Raw genomic sequence first — 22,359 nt, forward strand, 5'->3', positions numbered from 1 at the left:
AAAAGCAAAACTCATGTCATTCTTAGTTTGGGTTTCTTTTCTTGGTTCAGTTATTGGGTTTGTATCATTTGTTTTGTCTCCTTGTTCTTTTTTCATCTCCATGTCTTTCTTCAGTGCATCCACAAACCTTCCCTTCATTCATAAAAAAAACTTGCCTATCATTCTTACTTTGGACTTTTCTTCTTACTGTCTTCTCTAGCAACCATCATCTTTAAGTCTTCCTTCCTTCAGTGCATTCCCACATTCATCTCTCACTCATCCCTCATTCACACAAATAAGTGCAAAGATACAAAGACCAGGTTCCTTCATGTAAATTTATTTGTATTTGAACTGTAACAGGTTATGTAAACTTACATATATATATGTACAAAATCACAGCCAATCATGCACAAGTGTGAGCATTTGTGCCATGACTGTACTTACAGCAGAAGTGACAATGAAGGACACAGGCGAACATAATGACCACCACCACTGACCCCGCTTTCTATCTTTACCCCTTGACGACATCTCCAAACAAATACTCGATGGGCCACCCTTGGCCAGGAGCGTCCTGTGGGCCAGGATGGAAGGGAGGCAGGGGTCTGGGAAGGTGCAGTGGCCGTTGGGAAGTCAGATTCGCGCGAGGGCAGAGAAGATGCGTCCCTGGGCCCCTCAGCCACACCGCCAAGCCTAGCCACACCACACTGCACTGCTCCCTAGTCCCGCTGTCACTGTTAGCCTGAAGTAGAGTTGTGCTGTGCCCCATCACCACACCACCAGGCCTGGCTAATGCACTAATCACTGGGGAGAGGGGAGGTGCAAGGGACAGGCTAGGAAGGGAATGAGGGAGATGAAGGTGGGGTTCCTTAAGGGGTTTACCATTCACACTCCTCAATACTGCTCACTGGGATAACTGAGTAGAAGAATAACAAGTTTAGGAGAAAAAATAAAGGATATCCTGCATAAATCTAAAAGCAGTGCAGAAAGAAATGGCTATGTGGGTTACAATGAACTAAAAGCTAAGCAATTTTGAGTGGTTACAATGTAATGGCCAATATTGTTTTCTTGAGTGTAAATATTGAGAAAAAAAAATAATCTCTCACTTTTTGGCTCTGGCTATCCCATTCACAGTAATAACCAGTGACAACAACAACAATGATGATAATAATAATAATAATAATAATAATAATAATAATAATAATAATAATAATAATAATAATCATAATAATAATCATAATAAAGAATGATAATAATCAGTCTCTTTTCATAACAGACAAAAAAAAGATAACAAATTAAAGTCCCAGGAAATAATAGCAGTGCAAATAAATTAACAATCAAAAAAACACTGCAATCCCTTGCAAACACATACATAAAGATGAATAAATGGACAAAAATAAATAAATAAATATATATAAAACACCCAAACATGACCAAAAATAGTGTGTATGTGTGTGTGTGTGTGTGTGTGTGTGTGTGAGTGTGTAGCATGTGTGCATGTGTACTGTGTGAACCATACCCAAACAGAGAGAGTGAGAGAGACAGCGGAACACACTGCGCCAGACACCACCTGTCCTGTACCCATCCTGGCCTCACTGTCACCCTCACCTGCCCAGCTCTTCCTCCACCTGTAATAGCCAAGTTCAGCATGTCACACACTGCGTGCCACACATCACATCCCCACTGCACCGCACCACACACTCTCACACTCACTCTCACTCTCAGGATCTCCACTAAAACAATGCACTCTTATCATGACAACAAAAGCTTGTATAGAAAAAAAATAAGTGAGTAAAAAGTTTATCTATGCATGTCTAAGGTCTGTATTCTGAAACTGAAAGGAAAGTTCTGTGTTGCACCTCGACTATGTTCAAAAGGCTCTAGTTGAATGAAGTTACGTGGGTTTTTCAAGGTTGATTTTATGGTTCATTGACATTAACAGGCTCTAGTTGAAGTTACATATGTTTTTAAAGGTGTTTTTATGGTTTCTTGATTGATTAGCAGGCTTTAGTTGAAGTTACAAGGGTTTTTAAAAATGTTTTCATGGTTTCTTGATTGATTAGCAGGCTCTAGTTGAAGTTGCACAGGTTTTTAAAAGGTGTTTTTATGGTTTCTTGATAGATTAACAGGCTCTAGCTGAAGTTGCACAGGTCTTTAAAGTGTTTTTATGATTTCTTGATAGATTAACAGGTTGTAGTTGAAGCTGAACTAGTTTTCTAGGATGTTTTTGATGGTTTTATTGACAGATTAATGAAATTTCTGCACTACTAACAGGAGAAACAGTATTGAGTACCCAGCTAGTCATCTCTGTGGCCTCTGAAAACAGTCATGGTGAGAACACAGCATTTCAGAATACAGTCCTGCATCTGACTGCTATCCAAGAATCAGAATGTGAATGAATGGTAAAAATCTGAGTTTATTTTTACATTAACACAATCATGCATTCTCTCTCTCTCTCTCTCTCTCTCTCTCTCTCTCTCTCTCTCTCTCTCTCTCTCTCTCTCTCTCTTTCTCTCTCTCTCTCTCTCTCCCCAAACATGGAATCTTCAAAATACATTACCTCACATCATTCACAAGAAACAGAACAGTAATAGTAATGATGAATAATAGTAATAATGATGGTGGTAGTGATGATGATAATGATAATTGTGCATCACTCATCATTTGCTAAGGAAAGTTACTTAAGTATATCTCTGGTTCCTAAAATAACAGTGATGTTGATGATGATGATGATGATGAACAAGTGATTAATAAAATAACTTGCTCCATCTCCTAGAGATACAACCCTTACTCACACACACACACACACACACACACACACACACACGTGTGCGTGTGCACACGCCTACTCACTCATACACATGCATGCCAACTAAACTGAATGCAAGTACCTGAAACAAGAAATTAACGTTTGAGTGTTTACTGAGCAATGATATACTTAAAACTGCACCTAAGTATCTGAAGGGAGATAACCTGAACTCACATGAAGACCAGACATCCCTGCTACTTTTGTGGTTAGGTTTGGTTAGGTTCAGGGCAGATTAGGGTAGGTGAGGTAATGATAACAGATGAATATAATCAGCAGTTTCTATTCTGACCTAACTCGATCTTAATTGTCCCTATAAATATATGGGATGTCTTGGTTAGGTCACATCAGGTCATCAGGTAAGGTTAGGTAAGTTTAGTACAATTCTTTTTTTAACCATGTATTTTATTCAAACATACCCTAACCTACCTGATCCTAAAATACTTAGGATGCTGACTTGGTTAGGTTAAGCAAGGTTAGTTTAGGTTAATATAACTTCATGGGAACTTGCATTTAATCTAACCTAACCAGACTTATCTTATTCTCTCCCACACTAAAGATATGTAGAGTAGTTCGGTTACATTCTCTCTCATCCCAAAGGTATGTCAAGTAGCTGGGTTAGGTTAGGTTACGTTAGGTTAGTATAGCTCATCATAATGTATCCTACCCTAACCTACCCTAAGCTAACCTCTCCTATTCTTTCCCACCATTGACAAGTGACTAGGTTAGATAAGGTTAGGCAGGTTAACATAACTCACATACCCTAACCTGACCTGACCTAACCCAAAGATGCAAGGCTGGTCCTCACATGCTCCGGCAAGTCTCCCCAACACACATGCACCTCAGACTCCTTATCAGACTCCCTACCATACAAATGTACTGGTGAGGCATGCAAGTTACCATACATACTCCCTGAAAACTTACTCAAAACAATGGTAGGTTATCACTTTCACTAACCTGTCATGTGTAGATTAACTTCCTGAAAGAAAAAAATAAAAAACCTAATGTTTATCTACTTTACAATTAAGAAAAAATCAAATCATTAGTTTCTAGATGAATCAAGCAAAATTTTGGGCTAGGCATTGAGTACAGTAAAAACTGATATAACTAGTGGTAATTTCCTGTTAGTCTCAAGAGAGAAGGAACAACAGAGCGAGTTACAAGACTGCAACAGCACTGGCTACCTGGCGTCACATTGCTAACCTGCTGCACCTCACCCCCTAAGGCCACAGGTAACTAATCAAACTCTCCATAACATGAATGACACCAGTTTCAACCTAATTCAGATAAGGAAATGTGAAAAAATCTATTATGCTAACAAATTCTGCCAGTTTCAACTAAATTCAGATAAGGAAATGTGAAAAAATTAATCATTTTGACACAAATTAAGCTAGTTATAAAAAAAAAAAAAAAAAAAAGTGAAAAACATTAAACAATCATCATAATCTACTAACCCCTTCAAGTGAGGCCAAACATGTAAAGCAACAAGTGAGAAAAGAAAGGCTCAAAACACTGCAAAAAACATTCTAAACCTTCAAACTGAGAAACAGAGGAAATAAAGACAGACATCCACGGTGTTAATCTGTGCTGAACAAAACTTAAGAACTGGTAACAAGGCAAGTGAGTCTGTGGCTTGTCTGATCTCAAAACTAGAACATATTCTGGTATAAATTATCATATGCATCAATGACAAGCAGCTCAGGTCAGTCCTTGATGAGAGGGACTGTGGCACCACCAAGTTAAGATTTCTTTATCACCAAATAGTGAAATAAATTATCAAGACACATTTACATCCACCAAGTCACTTTTTTCATCAAATTACAATGAAATGAATGAATGATAAAGATGAATGATTACAATATTAAACTGCACTGAGTACAAAATCAAATTCTTCACAGTGAGTTCCAATCAAAAAGCACACAGTAAGTTACATTATAAAATATAAGAACACACTACTCACAATTATACATACTCATATTTTTTACTCAAAATCTACACTGCTGTTCGGAAGTTGGGTTTGATGGTTAAATATGATGTATTTTGAAACCAAGAATTATCATAATTTATTTATTTAGGCACCCAAGGCATTCAGGCAGTGGTTTAGTCGGTCAACACTAAAGTGTAGCTCCCAGATGACTGAACATGACAAGGTACCCAATGCTCGCCAGTGACAGGGTGTGACCACAGTAACTTCAGCATGGGTGGAAATGTGGCTATGAGATTGTTAGTGATTGAATACCACCAAAGAGAAGCTCCCAGATAACTGAACATGACAAGGTACACAATGCTTAGAGTGGCCACAGTACCATTACACCAAGGACTCCTGTTGAACAACGGTGCAAAGGTGGATGTCACTTTACCTCAGGTGGAGGGTGGCTGGACGAGTGGTGGTGGAGCGGCCAACCCAGACGCGCTGAAAACTCCAAACTAAAAAGTTATTGATGGCACAGAAACACTGGGAAGAAAATATCAAAAAGGCAGTGTACGTAATGAAGTATGATATGCCAAAATATGGTATGTCTAGTGGTATACTGATAAGTACGCCAGGTAGTGGCAATATAGCACGTGATGGCACCTTGGCAATGGCCTCAATACTGCACATATCTTACACAGCAAACTTGTATACTGCTATTACTCTACCAGGAAAGGAAAATAGAGTAAAAAAAAAAAGACAATTCATAAAGACACACCAGAGATAGGCAATGATCAAATGCTTAATAAAATACAACTATGCCCTGAGGTTGTCACACCAACATTCCGGCTCCCTGGCGTAGAGAGCTTCCCGTTCACCGCAGCAACACTGCTTCCTTCCTCCTGCAGCTTCCTGAAGACATGCCTCCACTAGCATTTTCTGACCACACTTAGGCTGATCCTTCTTGTTTCTGTCCACATTCCAGAAAGTTTGTTGCTTCTCTTTCATTTCAGACTGATATTTGCTTTTTTTTGTCCACATTTCAGACTGCTTTTGTGTGCATTTCAGATCAACCCTCACTGCTTTCTTCCTCATCTCAAACCAATCCTGTTACTTTTGCCTGGATTTCAGAATGGTTATTGTTGCTTTCCTTTATATTCAGACTGACCCTCACAGACTTCCCCCATGTATTGCCCACATTTGAGCTGAGTATTTACAGTGTACTGAAGACTGCCAAACACCTGAGCTTGTTGTGGCACTGCAGGCATCCCAGCTGGTGCCTCTCTTGCCTCTGCTCTACTGTCATCCACAGAGAGGCATCCCTGTGTCACATCTGTTGGGCACTTCTCCTTATCTCCTGTGCCGCATGCCAGGTACTTTTGGGTAAGGAAAGGGGCATCTGCTTATGGGCAACTGTCTCCAGTTAAGCACCTCCCCCACAACAAGACCCGTCCCTCTTTCAGGCCCTCCGTTGCATCATTCAAGACACACAAAATACTTCCATTGCATAAATGTGAGGTTTTAGTGAAGAGACTTCTCTCCATCCTGTCTTTCCCATCACCAGTGGAAGCATCAGTTACCACAAGCAGTCACACTTGTACTTCCTGTTAATGTTTTCAAGGTCATGGATGCCAAGCTCCACTCCTCTTCAGACACGCATCAGACACCATAGTGTTCCCTCGTGTGTTAAACAAAACACACCTTCAGTTTACTGTTTTGATACGCCACTCCCAAATAACCAGTCAAGTCTGTCACTCCCTCACCAAAACACCAAGACCCCCCCCCCCCCCACACACACACACACACACACACACACACACACACACACACACACACACACACACACACACACACATTATCACAATGATCTGGCGAGAATCCACAATATTATGGCAACAGTTTCTAAACCAGTGCTGTACCAGTTTGCATTATGCCAAGTGTCTTGTTATAACCTTGTTGACGTCCTCCTTTTTGTGTTTTTCACTGAGCTTTCTCCACTGTCTGATTTTCGCTTCCTGTTACTCCTCAGGGACGCTCTTGTGCTGTCCACTGAGGAGTGACACTTGGGAGATGTCTTTGCCTTCACTCTCAAGGACTTCCTAGTGACTCTGGTCTCCTCCTGGTTATCACTGGGAGTCTCCTCTACATTCTCCACATCCTGCTCCTCCTGGTTTGTGTTCTGCAAGTCCTTAGGTACTGTGTCCTCCACATTATTCTTGGGCACGGCCCGACTTCTGGTGACTCGCGATCCAGTTTTCCTTGAGGGCTGTTTAGAAGTTCCCGGTGTGGTGTCCAAGTGTTCGTCTTCAGTGGTGGTGGAGCCTGATGGTCCATCCTCCTCTGGTGCTTTCAATTCCTCTTTGTCACTGTCTAGTACCTCCTGTGTTTCTGTATCTCCCTCCCTGCTGTCTGTAGGAGTATCTGCCTGTACTGGCTTCTCTGTCTCCATCTCCACATCTGTTATAGTTGTAATGATGGAGGGTAATAATTTGTCTTCTGATGCTTTCAATTCCCACTTGGAACTGTCTGGTAATCCCTGTGTTTCTGTATCTCCTTCCCTGGTAGTATCTGCCTGTCCTGGCTTCTCTGAATCAACCTCCAAGTACATCATAGTCTGAGTCTGTGGATCAGGTTGTGTCTTCTTGACAGCCTCGTTATGAAGAGCTGTGTCTGCCTCAGTCTCCTCAGTGTGTGTTTCCTGCGTTTCATTCTCCTGTGGTGCTGTGAAGGGCATATGAATTTGTATCTCACTCTGGTCCTGTGGTTCTGTGGGTTTCTCTGTGGCTTTTTCACTGTCTTTTGCGTCACTGTGAGTCTCGGTTTGTGATTCTGTTTCCTCTTCCATAGCTTTGACTGTCCCAGTGTCATTCTGTGCTGTGACTAGTTCTCTGCTGCCTTGTGCTTCTGCCAGCTGGTGTCTGTGTGTTGTGGTGTGTGTTTCTGTCTCTGGTATTGTGTGTGTTGTGGTGTGTGTTTCTGTCTCTGGTATTGTGTGTGTTGTGGTGTGTGTTTCTGTCTCTGGTATTGTGTGTGTTGTGGTGTGTGTTTCTGTCTCTGGTATTGTATGTGTTGTGGTGTGTGTTTCTGTCTTTGGTGTTGTGTGTGTTGTGGTGTGTGCTTCTGTAGGTGTGGGTTTTACAGTTTCCTGGTGTGAGGTGGGTGTGTATGTATTAAAGTGGTGTGTGGTGGGTGCATTTAAGTCTGTGTGAGTGTCAGTGTGGTGTATGGTGGGTGTGTTTGGGTCTGTGGTAGTGTGCATGTTAGTCTGTTGGTGTATGGTGGGTGTGTTTGGTGGCACAGTGGCAGTTGTTTCAGTCTGATGGTGTGCGGCAGGTGTGTTTGTGTCTGTGGTAGTGTGTGTGTTAGTCTGTTGGTGTGTGGTGGGTGTGTTTGGTGGCACAGTGGCAGGTATTTCAGTCTGGTGGTATGTGGAAGGTGTGTTCAGGTCTGCAGCTGTCAGTGTGTTGGTCTGCTGGTGTGTGGTATGAGTTTCTGTAACCAGAACGTTGCTACTCATCTCCTGGTCTGGTCCTGACACACTTGCCTCAGTCACCTGTCGAACGCTGGACTCGCACGACACTGCTTTCGTCACCATTTTTGTCACTTTGGTCACTCCTGCCACTGTCCTACCTGCCACACTGAAGCCACCTTTACTGTCACTCCCCCCCAACTGGTACTATCTTCACCCCAGCACCTGTCTTTCCACCACTTGCTCCCTTTACAGTGGAGACAGCAGGAGGGTCAGTCCCAGGCACGTTTCCCCTGGTGGCTGGCGGCAATGGGGGTCTGGCTGAGGGAAGGTGCTGGTACTGGCAGGCTGAGTCGTTGCAGCGGCCTAGTAAGTCGTGAGGACACAGCACCTTCATCTCATCAAGTTTTTCCTCCCTGTGTTGTGTAAGAAAGGATAAACGAATGTGGTACTCACTGAATGTTTAGGTTATGATGTCAAGTGAATAAATACTCACTTGCTTGCCCTGTCTGACTGTCTAAACCACTCAAAGATACAGGAATATTTAGCATTAATTAAAACGATGTATATATGGACACAGACACAAAATGCAGAACTTACACCATTTTCTCGATGGGCACTGGTGGCACTCCAGTCACTCTCCTCTCTTGAATGGCACTACTCTCCAATGGCACTTCCACCTTGGCAACCTTGGCACCACCCAGCACACCACTTGAGACCAATTTTCTCTTCACCACAGTAGCAGCCTTCTCCTGTGGTTTCCCTGCAGGGCCTGGTGGCACCTTCCCCTGAGACACCTGGAGGAGGGCTTTCTCAGGTTTCTCATTCCCTGGAGTAGATTCCTTTTTGATTTCTAGAGTAAAGGTCCTCACCACTCTCGTCTTCAATTCTCCTCCATTAGTGACTCCAGAAGCCAGGTTGTTCTTCCTCTTGGTGAGGTCACACACCTGCTGGTGGAGGGCAACAATACTGCTTGCCTGGGCCTTGGAGAAGCTGTACCCACTGCCATGAACCTGTGGAAAGATGCAGTGGTAAGGGTCAGAACAATAGTGTGAGGTAGCAGAGACAAACAAGGGATGCAGGAGGAGGGGGACCAACAGACACAAGGGATGGTGATAGAAGGTTTGTGGATAACAAGGAAGGTGACAAGGGGACATACCAGCTTGCCCATCCACTCCCCTTGGTGTTCCAGGAGTGTCTGTGCCTGCCGCTCCTTGCCAAGCTGCAGCTTGAGCCGTTGGATCACCTCTAATTTGGTCTGCACCACACTGGCCTTGCTCTGAGGGAAGACCTGCCTTTTAGTTTCCTCCTCCTCCTTTCTGACACAAGCACTGCAAGTCATCCTCCTACACAAAGGCATTGCACATTCCTTGCTTTACACACTACCTGCCTTTCAACTTCCTCCTCCTCCTATCAGGGTTGCTATTAAAAGCCCCATCCAAAAATACAAAACAAAAATAACCCATTCAAAAAAACTCAGCCTAAGTGTTTATTTAATATTTTACATATAAAAATTAAGTTTTATATCATATTGATAAATAAGGTCTATATGTATAGATGGCTCCCTACTTGATGAAGCTGCCTTTCTACCTATATCTCTAACAAAAGCAACACTAGTCATCTTCTTTTCATGGCAGTTGTCATTGGCTGGAGCTGGCTGTGATGTGAATCTTAGGCCTACCTTCTTCCTCTCCTCCCTTCACATCCCCATTCCCATCCCTCTCCCCATCCCCCATGCTTCTCATACCTCCTTCATACATACATACATACATACATACAGAGAGAGAGAGAGAGAGAGAGAGAGAGAGAGAGAGAGAGAGAGAGAGAGAGAGAGAGAGAGAGAGAGAGAGAGAGAGAGAGAGAGAGAGAGAGAGAGAGAGAGAGAGAGAGAGAGAGAGAGAGAGAGAGAGAGAGAGAGAGAGAGAGAGAGAGAGAGCACACTTGGGCACACAACATGGTTGCTTAAACTTCCAAGAGAGAAAATAAATAACATCCTGTGTTTGAGTGTGTGACAAGTCCAACTGATATTTTCATAGCTTCTCACACACTCAGACAATCATAGGATGTTATCTACTATCTACTTTCTTTCCACTATCTACTTTCTTTCCTGTAAGTTTAAACAACAATGTGGTGTGCCCAAGTGCGCTCTCTCTCTCTCTCTCTCTCTCTCTCTCTCTCTCTCTCTCTCTCTCAATGTGAGAGAGAGAGAGAGAGAGAGAGAGAGAGAGAGAGAGAGAGAGAGAGAGAGAGAGAGAGAGAGAGAGAGAGAGAGAGAGAGAGAGAGAGAGAGAGAGAGAGAGAGAGAGAGAGAGAGAGAGAGAGAGGGGCTTAGATGGAGATATGGAGGGAGTATGAGAAATGTAGAAACAAGGAGGGAGTGGGGATGGGGAGGCAGAGATGGAGTGAGGTTGAGAAAGGTGTGGCTTAAGTGACACATCACAACTTCTGGCCTATGATGTTTACCTATTAAAATCTATTGTCAACATGTGGCTTTAACTAAAAATAAGGGTAGGAAGGCTGCTTCATCAAGCATCCAGCTGTCTGTACATATACATAAAATACATATACATGTATGTACATATACATAAAAATGTAAAAGTAGTCAAGTCTGACCCATTCATTTCCTGTATTGCACAAGCTAACACAAGCTTTGTCCAACCAGACCAACCTGTATCACCATGACCTAAACAAGTGTCTGTCCTTCAGATAACACTTCAAACCTTTTGTTTCATTTTCAGGTTTCTTACAACCCTGCCTCCTATACAGAGATGTTACACATTCCTTGTTTTATGCTCTACATGTTTGCTACAGACCAACATGCACCCCAAACACTCCTGCCTGTTACAAGAAGATACCCTAACCCTGTAATAAATCCTAAACTCAACTAGTTCAAAAATATTACACTTACCTTATCAACAAAAAGAAACCACATTTAGATGCTCCTTGAAGACTTCACCTGGAGAGAAACCTCATCTAAGCCACCTACACACACACATGCACACACACACACAACTAAAACCTCAAGATACGAGAGAACACATGAGAAAGAATTGAACTCGTGCCTCCAGCTGCGCCTCCATGTCCTTCAGCCTGGCCCTCAGCTCCCCAACATTCTTCTTCAGCTCCTGCCTCTGCCTGTGCTCCTCTTTTATTTCCTTCAGCAGGTATACCAGTTGTGTGCTGAGCACGTTTATCACATTCCTGCAGCAACGGAGAAGTGTTACAATTTGTGGTCTATGAAGTGATGATGTGACTGTGTTAATGTCATGTTGTAAAGGTTTAGGGATGTGTTTTGGGTGTTTTTTACATGTATATAGTAGTGTATGTATACACATACACTACTATTTGATTTTGTTGTCACACAAATACATGAATTAACACACACACACACACACACACACACACACACACACACACACACACACACACACACACACACACACACACACACACTCTCTCCCCCCAACTCACTTATTTTCCTTGTATTCTTTCTCCACTCTCTTCAACTGCAGCTGCATCTTGGCCGACTTCTCTAGTTCCTGATGTGCTGCCACAGTCCCGTTGGCCACAGCCGTCAAACTAGGGCTAGCAGGGGACTTTGCTGCCTCGTCCTGTACTTCACCCATGGCAGCCCTCACCCCCTTCACCTTTCTCTTGGCCAGTGCTGAAGCATCAGGCATGACTACAATACGCTGGGACACTACCTTGCCCTGGGATGCTGCCTTGCCTTCCTTCTTTGTGACCTTTGCAGCACTCTTGTGAGTGTCTACAGAGGGACTTGTGCTTATTGTGCCTGTGGGGAGTTTGACTAGTTGAGTGCTGGTTCCTTGAGTGATAGGGTGTGGTGCTCCTGTCTGCTTGATGTCCATCTGATCACCCTTGACTCTGCTTCCTTCCTTGCCTGGCAGCTCCATCCCCTGCTGCTTCTTGGCCATGGCTGGGCTGGCATCTTTCGCCTTGCCACTTCCCTGGGTGGACACGCTGCTCTTTTTTGGCTCCAAGGAAAGGCCTTCACTCCCGGCCTTCTCTCGCACTACTCTAGCCTTGTTCTCTATCCTCCTGATCACTTCTTCAATCTTCTCCCCATCAGAGCTGGCCTCTGTTGTCTGCTTCACATCTGTCTTTACTACTGGCTGCTCCTTGGTCTCCTCCTGTGCCACACTGCCGCCACTACCTTCAGGGTCGAGTGGTGCTGCCTGGTGTGGAACTGTGGTTGTGTTTGTCAGTATATCACCTTTACTGATTTTCAACTCACTGTTCTTACTGAGTGGCTGCTCCTCTTCCTTCGATGCATCCTGCTTGGCCTCCACACCCCCAGGAGCAGGCCTCTCAGGCAACCTGCTGCTGGCATCACTGGTCCCCTTGCCTTCCACGCACTCATCCATGTCATTCTCAGACAGCTCACCTCTGATGCACAGCTCCTCCTCCCCTGCCTCGGCACCCTCTTCCCGCACCTCATCCAGCACCATCCACTCCCCCTTCATGCCATCGTCCAGGTGCTCCTCCAGTTTGTCTACTAGTGCATCCTCTGCCTCCTTCACCTCAGCCTGCACAGCATTCCCCTCCGCCTTGCTCCCCTCAATGACCACCCTCCGACACTGGATCTCCACAGCACCACTCTCTGTCTTCTTCTTCTGGGTGAGCAGCGCCATCCTCCTCAGAGTCTCCTCATCCTCCTCTTCCGTGGCCAAGGCATCAACAGATGAGTAGCCCTGTGCCTGCTGCTCCCTGCAGCTGTCCTCACTCTCAGTGGAAGTGTCCAGGGCAGCTTCATTAGACACCTGTATCTGCAGCAGACCCACGTCCTTCCAAGTCACTGCCCTGGCAGAGGAAGATGTGCCCTCACTGCCCGCCGCGCCTGGCACCTCCTTGGCTGGTGACATGGAGCGGGTGTGGTCCTCGCCAAAGCTGGGACTGGCACTACCCTTGGTGCCATGTGGGGCATTGGAGCTCAGCGGGGATTGGGTGATGGGTGGGGACAGCAGGGGCTTGGAGGGCTGGGCTCTCAGCGGCCTCTGCTGCATCTTCTTCCGCTGCAGCATCTCCTTCTTACGCAGCTGCTCCTTCAGCCAGCGGTACTCCTCCTGCTGGTGGCGGCTGAGGTGACGCACCGCCTGCAACACAACACAAACATTTGTTAGTCGTCGCACTCACTCAGCAAGGAGGAAAGGGAAAAGCCTCAGGGGGCAGACCTCCACACATCAAAAAGGCAGTACAAGGACAAACACAAGGAGAGGAGAGGCAGTGCAGGGACACTGACAAGTAGAGGAGAAGCAGTGCACGGACAGACAAGGAGAGGAGAGGAAGTGCACACAGACAAGGAGAGGAGAAGCAGTGCACGGACAGACAAGGAGAGGAGAGGAAGTGCACACAGACAAGGAGAGGAGAGGAAGTGCACACAGACAAGGAGAGGAGAAGCAGTGCATGGACACAATGTGGTAACAGTGATCCTAAGAAGTCAACTCAATTCTCCACAGCAGAGGGTCAACACTGGCAATGACATGTTCCTTCACAGTAATTCATGAGTGGAGGAAATATGAGGTCTGATGTAAAGAAAGTCTTAGAACAAAGATACAAGGTCTGATGTTAAGAGTCTTAGAACAAAGATAAAACAAACAACAAAATGAAGGACAAGAGAGTAACTAAATATCTGCAGGAGATGGAGGCCTCTGAGGCAGAACACTCACCTGTGGCGTATTGTCTGCCACCTCCCTGTGTCTCTTGGCAGGCGCGGGGATAGGGGTGCTGGGGCCCAGCTTGGGGTGGGCCGGGGGCTCAAGCTCCTTGGTGGCGGGGTTGGCATTCCTCATGCTCTTCAGCAGGATGTCAATGCTCTGGCTCATGGGCTCCCCAGCCAGGCACTCCGGCTCCGCCTCCTTCCTGCTGGAATCCAGGGAGGAGGTGCCCTGGCTGTTGTCGTCATCGTCCTCCTCTGAGTCCTCCGAGTCTGACTTCAGGCTGATGATGATGGGCTTGATGGGCGGGAACTTCACCTTTGGGGCATCCCCACTGCCGCTGCTGTGGGGAAAGTCATGCTGTGTGCTGTGGTAGTTGAACTTGCTTCCCTTGGGGTCCAGGCCCCAGCCCCCAATGTCTGAGAGTCCCGGCCGCAGGTCCGTCCTGAAGGAGTGTGTGGGGCTGTTCTCGCTGCTCCTGGGCCGAGTGCTGAAGCTCTTCACCATTCTCAGGCTCCGCGGCACTGGAGAGAGAGACTCAGAGGATGGCAGTGGCACCTTGGGTGACACCCGGCCCTCATAGCCCTCCTTCCCTGCCACTGCTGCCACTGCTGCCCTGCTGGCTGGGGCAGGGAGGGGTGTTGGTAGGGGCAGCGGTGGTATGGCAGTGGTGGCAGCACTGGCAGTGGGTGGCAGGCCTTGGGACTCATTGATGCGCTGCTCCTTCTTCCTAGACATGTCAATGAGCAGTTGTGCCCTCAGCAGGTCCTCATCCTCCTCATCCTCCTCCTCCACTGCTGCCGCTGCCTGGGCATCACTGGTGGTGACCTGCTGCAGATTCTCCTGGGCCCTCTGCTTCTTGAGGCGTCGCTTCTTGGCTCGCTGCTTCTGCACCTTGGTCTTCCTGGAGCTGGCAGAGGCAGCACCACCTTTGGAGTGGTGGCTGCCGCTCAGGGGCACCAGAATCAGGTTCCGCTGAGGACACTCAGTGAAGGTGGTACCACTCTTAGGTTTGGGACTCTGCTGCTGCAGCACGGCAGACATGAAGGCCTGGTAATGCTCCGCAGGGATGTCCCTCAGGTCCTTGCTCTGCTCATCACCTGCCTCCTGGGCCTGGGGCACCTCTGGGTGGGCATAGCTATGGCGCTGGTGGTGCAGGCTCACACCAACTCCTGCACCAGTGTCGTCAGCCACGCCAGATGGGCGGCCACTGTCATAGGAATCCATGAAGGATGGTGGCCAGGAGGCAGCATGGGGCTGAGGAGGCACCCACTCACCACCTCCTGTGTCTGACAGGTTGTGCTGCTGCTGCTGCTGCTGCTGCTGCTGCTGCTGCTGCTGCTGATGCTGCTGCTGCTGCTGTTGCTGCTGGTGCTGCTGCTCCTGATGGTGGTGCTGTTGGTGGTGGTGGTGGTGGTGTTCTTCAGCAGGTGCAGCCTGCATGGACTGCAGGTACATGTTCTGGTCATAGCACCAGCTGCTGATGTTCTGCAGGTCATTGGCTGGCTGGTCAGGTGGCGGCGGCGGTGGCACCATGTATGCCCACTCCACTGGGATCTGGAAGTTGCCACTGCCCACGCCCTCTCCCTTGGCAATGGGGTCAGCAGCGCCCTGCCCCGCATCCTGGTCTGCCTCCGGAGAGAGGGGGCTGTCCCGCACAACCTCCACCGTGCCCACCCCACCATCATCCTCCCCAGAGCTGTCACAGATCTCCATGTCCACAGGGTCCTGGTCCACATCAGGCCGTTCCCTGGCCTTCTTCCTGGCCTCGTCGGCACCCTTGGCCTCACCCGCTGCCTCGCTGCCCTCCTGCCCCTCCCCCACAGCCGCCTCCAGGTAGCTCTTGTTGGTGGCCAGGTTCTCGAGGCAAATCTCTGAGGACGAACTGCTAGAGATGGAGATGATGTCATCTGTGCTCTGAACAGTCAACACTTCCCCCAGCGTGCGCTCCATCTCTGCCACCTCCTGGTTGACTCTGAGCGGCGGGGTGTAGGACCCAGGGTCCACTGCATCCTTCTGCAGCAGTAGGACTGGCTTCACCTCCTCTTGATGTCCAGCAGCCTCCGACCCCAGCTTGTCTGTCCGGGAGAGTCCTGATGCTCCCTCCACTGCCTTCTCCTGCTGCTGGCCTTCCTTCTGCATGTCTGTCAGCAGCCTGAGGGAGGACTGGATGGCAATGTACCTCAGCTGCAGTTCCTCGTCGTCCTCCTGGTCTAGCGTGGGCAGTTCCCTGGCGGCCTCCGATGCTGGAGGTGCCAGTGCCGGATTAGTGTCCACCGCCTCATCTGCCTTGTCCTCCTTGGCCTTAGCCGGTGCCCTCAAGCCCTCCGCCAGCGTCCGAGGGGCACTCTGGGTGGTGGGAGTCAGGTGGGCAGAGGCCACCTTGGGTCTGCTGAGCAGCATCTCCCCAAGGCTGCCTCTAGGGAGCCAGTTCTGCCCCTTGGCTGTGCCACCCACACTCTCCACCTCCTTGGCAGGCTTCTCCATCTTGGCAGCCTCCTTCCTCTCACTGGGCTTGGCTTTGGACGGCTTCTGGTGCATGCGGTGGTGAGGCGTCTTTCCCGCTGTCCTCATCTTGGGGCTGCGGCGGATGTTGTGGTGGTAGGAGGACCGGCGCCGTGGCTCCCTGGGGTGGGGCGAGGATGGCCGGTGTTGGGAGCTGCCGTGCTTGGTGCGGTGCCCCGCCACCTTGCTGGCCACCTTGGAGGGCGGGCGCTCACACCCATACTCCCGGGCTGGTGGGGAGGACCTGTCGTGGCCCTTGCTGGACGGCCCACACCGCCGGTTCTCCTTGCCTGCCGCAGTGATAAACACACAAGTAATACTTCATCCCTGCCTTTCTAAGCAGTGTATGGTAGCCCCCATTCTTTCTCTTTCTTAATTACCTTACTATTTTCATCAACTTGCTAACATACAAATCATCTAAATATAAAAAATTCTTTGACTACTTAACTTCCAAAGTGGAGCACATTCTGACTCTCTTCCCTTTTGCAGAGATCTCCATTCTTGGAGACTTCAATGTTCACCACCAGCTTTAGCTTTCCTCTCCCTTCACTGACCATCCTGGTAAACTAGCCTTCAACTTTGCTATCCTCCACAACCTAGAGCAATTGGTGCAACACCCTACTCATATTCCTGACCATCTTGGAGATACACAAAACATTCTTGACCTTTTCCTAACTTCTAATCCTTCTGCTTATGCTATTACCCTATCTTCTCCATTGGGCTCCTCCGATCATAATCTAATATCTGTATCTAGTCCCATCACTCCAATTCTTCCTCAGGATCCCCTAAGCAGAGGTGCCTCTGGCATTTTGCCTCTGCTAGTTGGGAGGACCTGAAGAAGTATTTTGGTGATCTTCCTCAATTATTCACCCCTTTCTCTGGTAAACTCTGGAACTTCCTGCCTGTTTCTGCATTTCCACCTTCCTATGATTTGAATTCCTTCAAGAGAGAGGTTTCAAGAAACTTATCCTTTAATTTTTTAATACCACTTCTGGCCCTATTCGGGGACCAGCATCTCAGCAGGCTTTTTTCTGATGGATTTTTGTTACCCTTGGCCACTGTCCCTACTACATAAAAAAAAAAAAAAAAAAAAAAACATCATAAATAATATTTAGAGTTAAAAAACAAACTTACGTTACAATATAAACAGAATAAATGAGCCACCGCATTCTGAAACGCATCTGCGCTGTACCTCCACTACTTTCAAAAGGCTCTAGTTGAAGTTACACAGGTTCTTAAGGGTGTTTTTTAAGGTTATGGTTATAGTTATGGTTTTAAGGTTACAAGATGTCTACATTATTAACAGAGAAACACTTATCTACTTCTGAAAGGCTCTAGTTGAAGATGCACAGGTTTTTATGTAATTATACTGACAGGTTAACAAGATTTCTACATTACTAACAAGAGAAACGCTCTTGAGAACCCACTCATCTCTGTGGCCTTGGAAAATAGTCACAAAGAGAGCAAAGCATTTCAAAATACGGGGCGGAGATAAGAGATACCTGACAAGAAATAACTACAGTACCCACCTCTACCTTTACATGGCGAGACAGAGGCAACATCACTCTCCTCCTCACTCAGACTATAGCTAACGGAAGATGAAGAGGAGGTGGAGGAGCAGGAGGAGGAGGAGGAGGAAGATCCACTTGTACTCTCCGGCGAGGACTGTCTACTGTGTCGCACCCTCTGGCCGCCCCTCACCTCCTTGCCCTTGTGTGGGTGTGAATGCACCTCCTCCGACACCCCTGAGCCCTTGCTGTCCACTCTACGCGTCACCTTGGGCCATTTCTCAGGAACTGCTGCGGACGAACTGTGATGTCGCCTGCCTCTCTCCACCTCCTTGTCCTTCCTCCTTGAGCCTTCCCTTACGTGCTGTCTGGACCCTTCGCTCCTCCTTGGGTAGCTACTCAGACGCTTCTTCTTTGGGCTTGTGAAGATTGCCGTCCTGCCACTGTCGTCGTATATCACCACCTCTGATGCTACTGCTGCCGACGGGAACTTCTTGTTTGTGCGTCGCTCTGTGGGTGAGGCATGGGAAAGAGGAAGGATGCTGGGTGAAAAACAGGGTAGTTGAGGGTTTGGTGAGGTGAGCTTAGGATGGGGTAGGTTAAGATAGATGGTACTATAGGGTGAGGCAGAGGGATGAGGAGGAATGTTGGGTGAAAACTGGGTAGTCGAGGGTCTGAAAGATGATACTGGGTACTGTGGGATGAGATTAGGTTAGGTTAGGTTTTGAATATGTTAGCATTCCCTTGACCTTGTAAATATAAATAGAGGGAGAAGAAAAACCAAAAACAGTAAGCACAGTAAAAAAAAAAATGTATATAATTATTTCACTTCAAAACTCCACAAAGGCAGAGATTTTAATATATTAGCCTGGGTTGGAAAAAATACTTATTTTTCTAAAAATATAAAAATTTTTATTTATTTTATTTAAAGTCATCCATTCATTTATTTGTTATATATATATATATATATATATATATATATATATATATATATATATATATATATATATATATATATATATATATATATATATATATATTGCATTAATTCATGTTTATTGTCACTGATTATTTGTTTCAGTCTTATGTGGCCATTTTCTTGTATTAAAGTTGGCCAATGTTAAATGAAACCACAAATGTCCCCAGGTTGGACTGCTCTTTTGGTATCAAGTCTAAGTGTCTTGACACCACCCTCAACATTTTCTTCATTAATTTCTACAACATTCGCGGTCTTAGATCTAATTTTCAATCTGTAGAACACCATTTCTCCTCTACTAAACTTCATCTTCTTTTCCTCACTGAAACGCAGGTGTCTGAGGCAACTGACCGTAGCCCCTTTTCTGTTCTTCCTCTATTCTCATTTTCAATCCAAAGCTGGATGTTGCATTTATATGCACAATGACTTAACCTGCTTGTGCCCATGCTCTTCCCCCCATCTTCCAAGTTTTCCACCATCTGGCTATGACTACAGAGTCATTCTCAAACTAAATTTTTTTGTGCTGTATACCTCTCACTTAATTCCTCTGAATATAAAAAATTCTCTGACTACTTAACTTCCGAAGTGGAGCACATGCTGACTCTTCCCTTTTGCAAAGATCTCTACTCTTGGAGACTTCAATGTTCACCACCAGCTTTGGCTTTCCTCTCCCTTTACTGACCATCCTGGTGCACTAGCCTTCAACTTTGCTATCCTCCACAATCTAGAGCAATTAAAGCAATGCCCTTCTCACATTCCTGACCATCTTGGAGATACACTCAATATTCTTGACCTTTTCCTAACCTCTAATCCTTCTGCTCATACCTTATCTTCTCCGTTGGGCTCCTCTGATCACAATCTCAGATCTGTATCTTCCCTCCCCTCCTCCTGTGGCCTCACTGCACAAGACTTTCTTCTTTCTCTCACCCCTATTCTGTCCACCTCTCTGATGCAGGAGTTAACCAGTATTCTCAATCATTCATCCCTTTCTCTGGTAAATTGTGGAACTCCCTGCCTGCTTCTGTATTTCCACCTTCCTATGACTTGAACTCCTTCAAGAGGGAGGTTTCAAGACACTTATCCTTCAACTTTTTACTAACGCTTTGGACCCTATTCTGGGACCTGCATCTCAGTGGGCATTTTTTATTGGATTTTTGTTGCCCTTGGTTGATCTAACAAAAAAAATAAATATATAAATAAATAAATAAATAAAGTTTTCACATAAAAACCTAAGAAGGAATAACAGTTTAATCAGATCTGTTATGTTAAAGTAACTAGCACATAAATCCAAAGAAGCAGAAGAGGAACTGCAATCTAGCAAACAAACATACACATAAGTAGTGCGTGACTTGATACAGGTCCAGTACGGGATCAGTACAGGACTAGAAGGCTTCATGTCCAGTACAGGATTGGTACAGGGCAAGAAGACCACATTTTTCTTGAACAAATGGCTTATATATGTTCTTCCTTCTTCCTAATTTAAATCATTAGATATTTTACTCTTCATATAACACTTACACCATTTTAAATATTTCAATAATTTAATCTAGATAAAAAATCATTTAATTTAAATCAAACCAACCCTGATATTAGCCCAACATGGGCCTTGCTAATTGGGTAAATGAAAGAACACAGACCATAAGATAAAATAATGAATGTCAGAACAAAGGAAGTAAACGCCAACAGCAAACAAGGCAAACAAATACATAAATAAAAGATAGAGAGAATAATACTACCAGAAAACCCAATTATATATATATATATATATATATATATATATATATATATATATATATATATATATATATATATATATATATATATATATATATATATATATATATATATATATATATATATATATATATATATATATATATATATATATATATATATATATATATATATATATATATATATATATATATATATATATATATATATATATAATAAACACACACAAAATGAGAAAAATAAAAATATATAAAAATTGACCAGGCCAAGCAGAAAAAAATCACAAAAAAAATATGGATAGATAAATATATATAATAAAGTAAAATAAGTAAAAAAAATAATAATACAAATAAACCCGAAAGCGGAAGTTGGTGCATTAGTGTAACCACCCATCACCAACAAAAATTTAAAATAGTAAAATAAAAAAAAATAAGAACTCAAGTATTCGTTAGTGTACAAGTGCATTAATTAGTTTGTTAGTGTGTTAAGCCAAGCAACAACAAAAACCCACTTACCATTCAAAAAAAATAAATAAAATACAATAATAGTAAGTGCAAGTGCGTTAGTCTACTGATACGTTAGTCACCAGTATCAGTGCATGCCCTTGCTGGCAACGCACCGCCGCAAAAAAAAAAAATATATATATATATAGCGTATTAATTATTGTATTAGTGTGTCCCCTCACCTGGAAAAGCTACGTGCGTTTGGTAAGAGGGAATTGCGTTATAGGACGAGACAGCGGTGTGGAAGACAGGACAGGAGGACAGGGACACCTCACCCTCTTCTTCCTCCTCCTCCTCCTCGGTACATATTTCCCCCTCCTCGTGCTCGCTCTCAGCCGCCTCCACCTCCTCCTCCTCCTCGGACACCATTTCCAGGGCCTGCGTGTGCTTCTTCCCCGCGCTCAGGACCTCCATGACGCGCTGGTTTAGTCACAAACGAGAAAAATAACAAGAGACCACAAAGCAGCCATTGCGCGCTTCTCGTGACGCAACTCTGAGGCTCTGTTGGCTCAACTTGTCGACATGGTTGTCCTGTTTTTCTGTGAAGTTTTTTGGTGTTATAGGTGTCAGAAAAACATTTATAATATAACTGGTCTGGTGAAATTCTTATGTGCTTGGTTATTAATGTTGTTTCGGGGTATAATGGCGCAACTTGTCCACAAGGTTGTATCTTTTTTAGTTTCTTTTTTTTTTTTTTTTTTTTGTCTGTCAAATAATATTTTTGGTGTAATTCTTGTGTTAGAACTGTTGTATGTTTGCTGGTTAATATTGTGTATGGTTCTAATATTTATCTAGCTGCACAACTCCATGACCTGCGCACTGTATCTTTTTTTTTTTTTATGATAAATTAGTTAATATAAAAAATGCGTGTGATATAATTGTTATACTGACACTGCTACACATTTGGTTACCAAGATTGTATGAGAAGAAATGTAGCACCAATATATATATATATATATATATATATATATATATATATATATATATATATATATATATATATATATATATATATATATATATATATATATATATACGTTTTTTTCTCTCTGCTGCTGTTTTTTTCTTTCACTTATACTTTAGAAAATGTATTGGATACTTATCTCACATATAACAATGTTGACTCGCAAATGTCTATTTCAGAGAGAGAGAGAGTTTTCATTTCATACTGTCTTCTTTAGGGACTGGCATTTTTTTTTTTTTTTTTGTTGTTGCCTTATGCCAGTGCTTAACATAAATAGTAGATGGATGGATAAATAATACTGGATAATTGAAATAGCATTATTGTTTCCAAG

At 44.9% G+C, this 22,359-nt stretch overlaps 2 protein-coding genes across 3 annotated transcripts; both read right to left on the reverse strand.

Moving 5' to 3' along the window:
- Window positions 1-300: 300 nt before the first annotated feature.
- Window positions 301-8,289, reverse strand: LOC135093438 (mucin-2-like). Its single transcript, XM_063992718.1, has 3 exons — window positions 5,143-8,289; window positions 3,740-3,761; window positions 301-1,604 (listed from the first exon to the last, which is right to left on the reverse strand). The coding sequence occupies exon 1, from the start codon at window positions 8,287-8,289 to the stop codon at window positions 6,640-6,642; it is 1,650 nt and encodes a 549-aa protein (XP_063848788.1). The 3' UTR covers window positions 301-1,604; window positions 3,740-3,761; window positions 5,143-6,639.
- On the reverse strand, window positions 7,607-21,572 carry LOC135093435 (uncharacterized). 2 transcript variants are annotated; one of them, XM_063992712.1, is made up of 8 exons: window positions 21,340-21,572; window positions 17,873-18,361; window positions 13,851-16,633; window positions 11,635-13,277; window positions 11,226-11,364; window positions 9,323-9,442; window positions 8,764-9,176; window positions 7,607-8,579 (listed from the first exon to the last, which is right to left on the reverse strand). In XM_063992712.1, the coding sequence occupies exons 1-8, from the start codon at window positions 21,476-21,478 to the stop codon at window positions 8,351-8,353; spliced, it is 5,955 nt and encodes a 1,984-aa protein (XP_063848782.1). In that variant the 5' UTR covers window positions 21,479-21,572; the 3' UTR covers window positions 7,607-8,350. The 2 variants fall into 2 exon arrangements, with proteins under 2 accessions (XP_063848782.1, XP_063848780.1); XM_063992710.1 differs by having other exon boundaries at window positions 21,247-21,572.
- Between the last annotated feature and the right edge of the window lie 787 nt (window positions 21,573-22,359).

This window comes from Scylla paramamosain, chromosome 43, assembly GCF_035594125.1.
Source record: "Scylla paramamosain isolate STU-SP2022 chromosome 43, ASM3559412v1, whole genome shotgun sequence".
Taxonomy (NCBI): domain Eukaryota; kingdom Metazoa; phylum Arthropoda; class Malacostraca; order Decapoda; family Portunidae; genus Scylla; species Scylla paramamosain.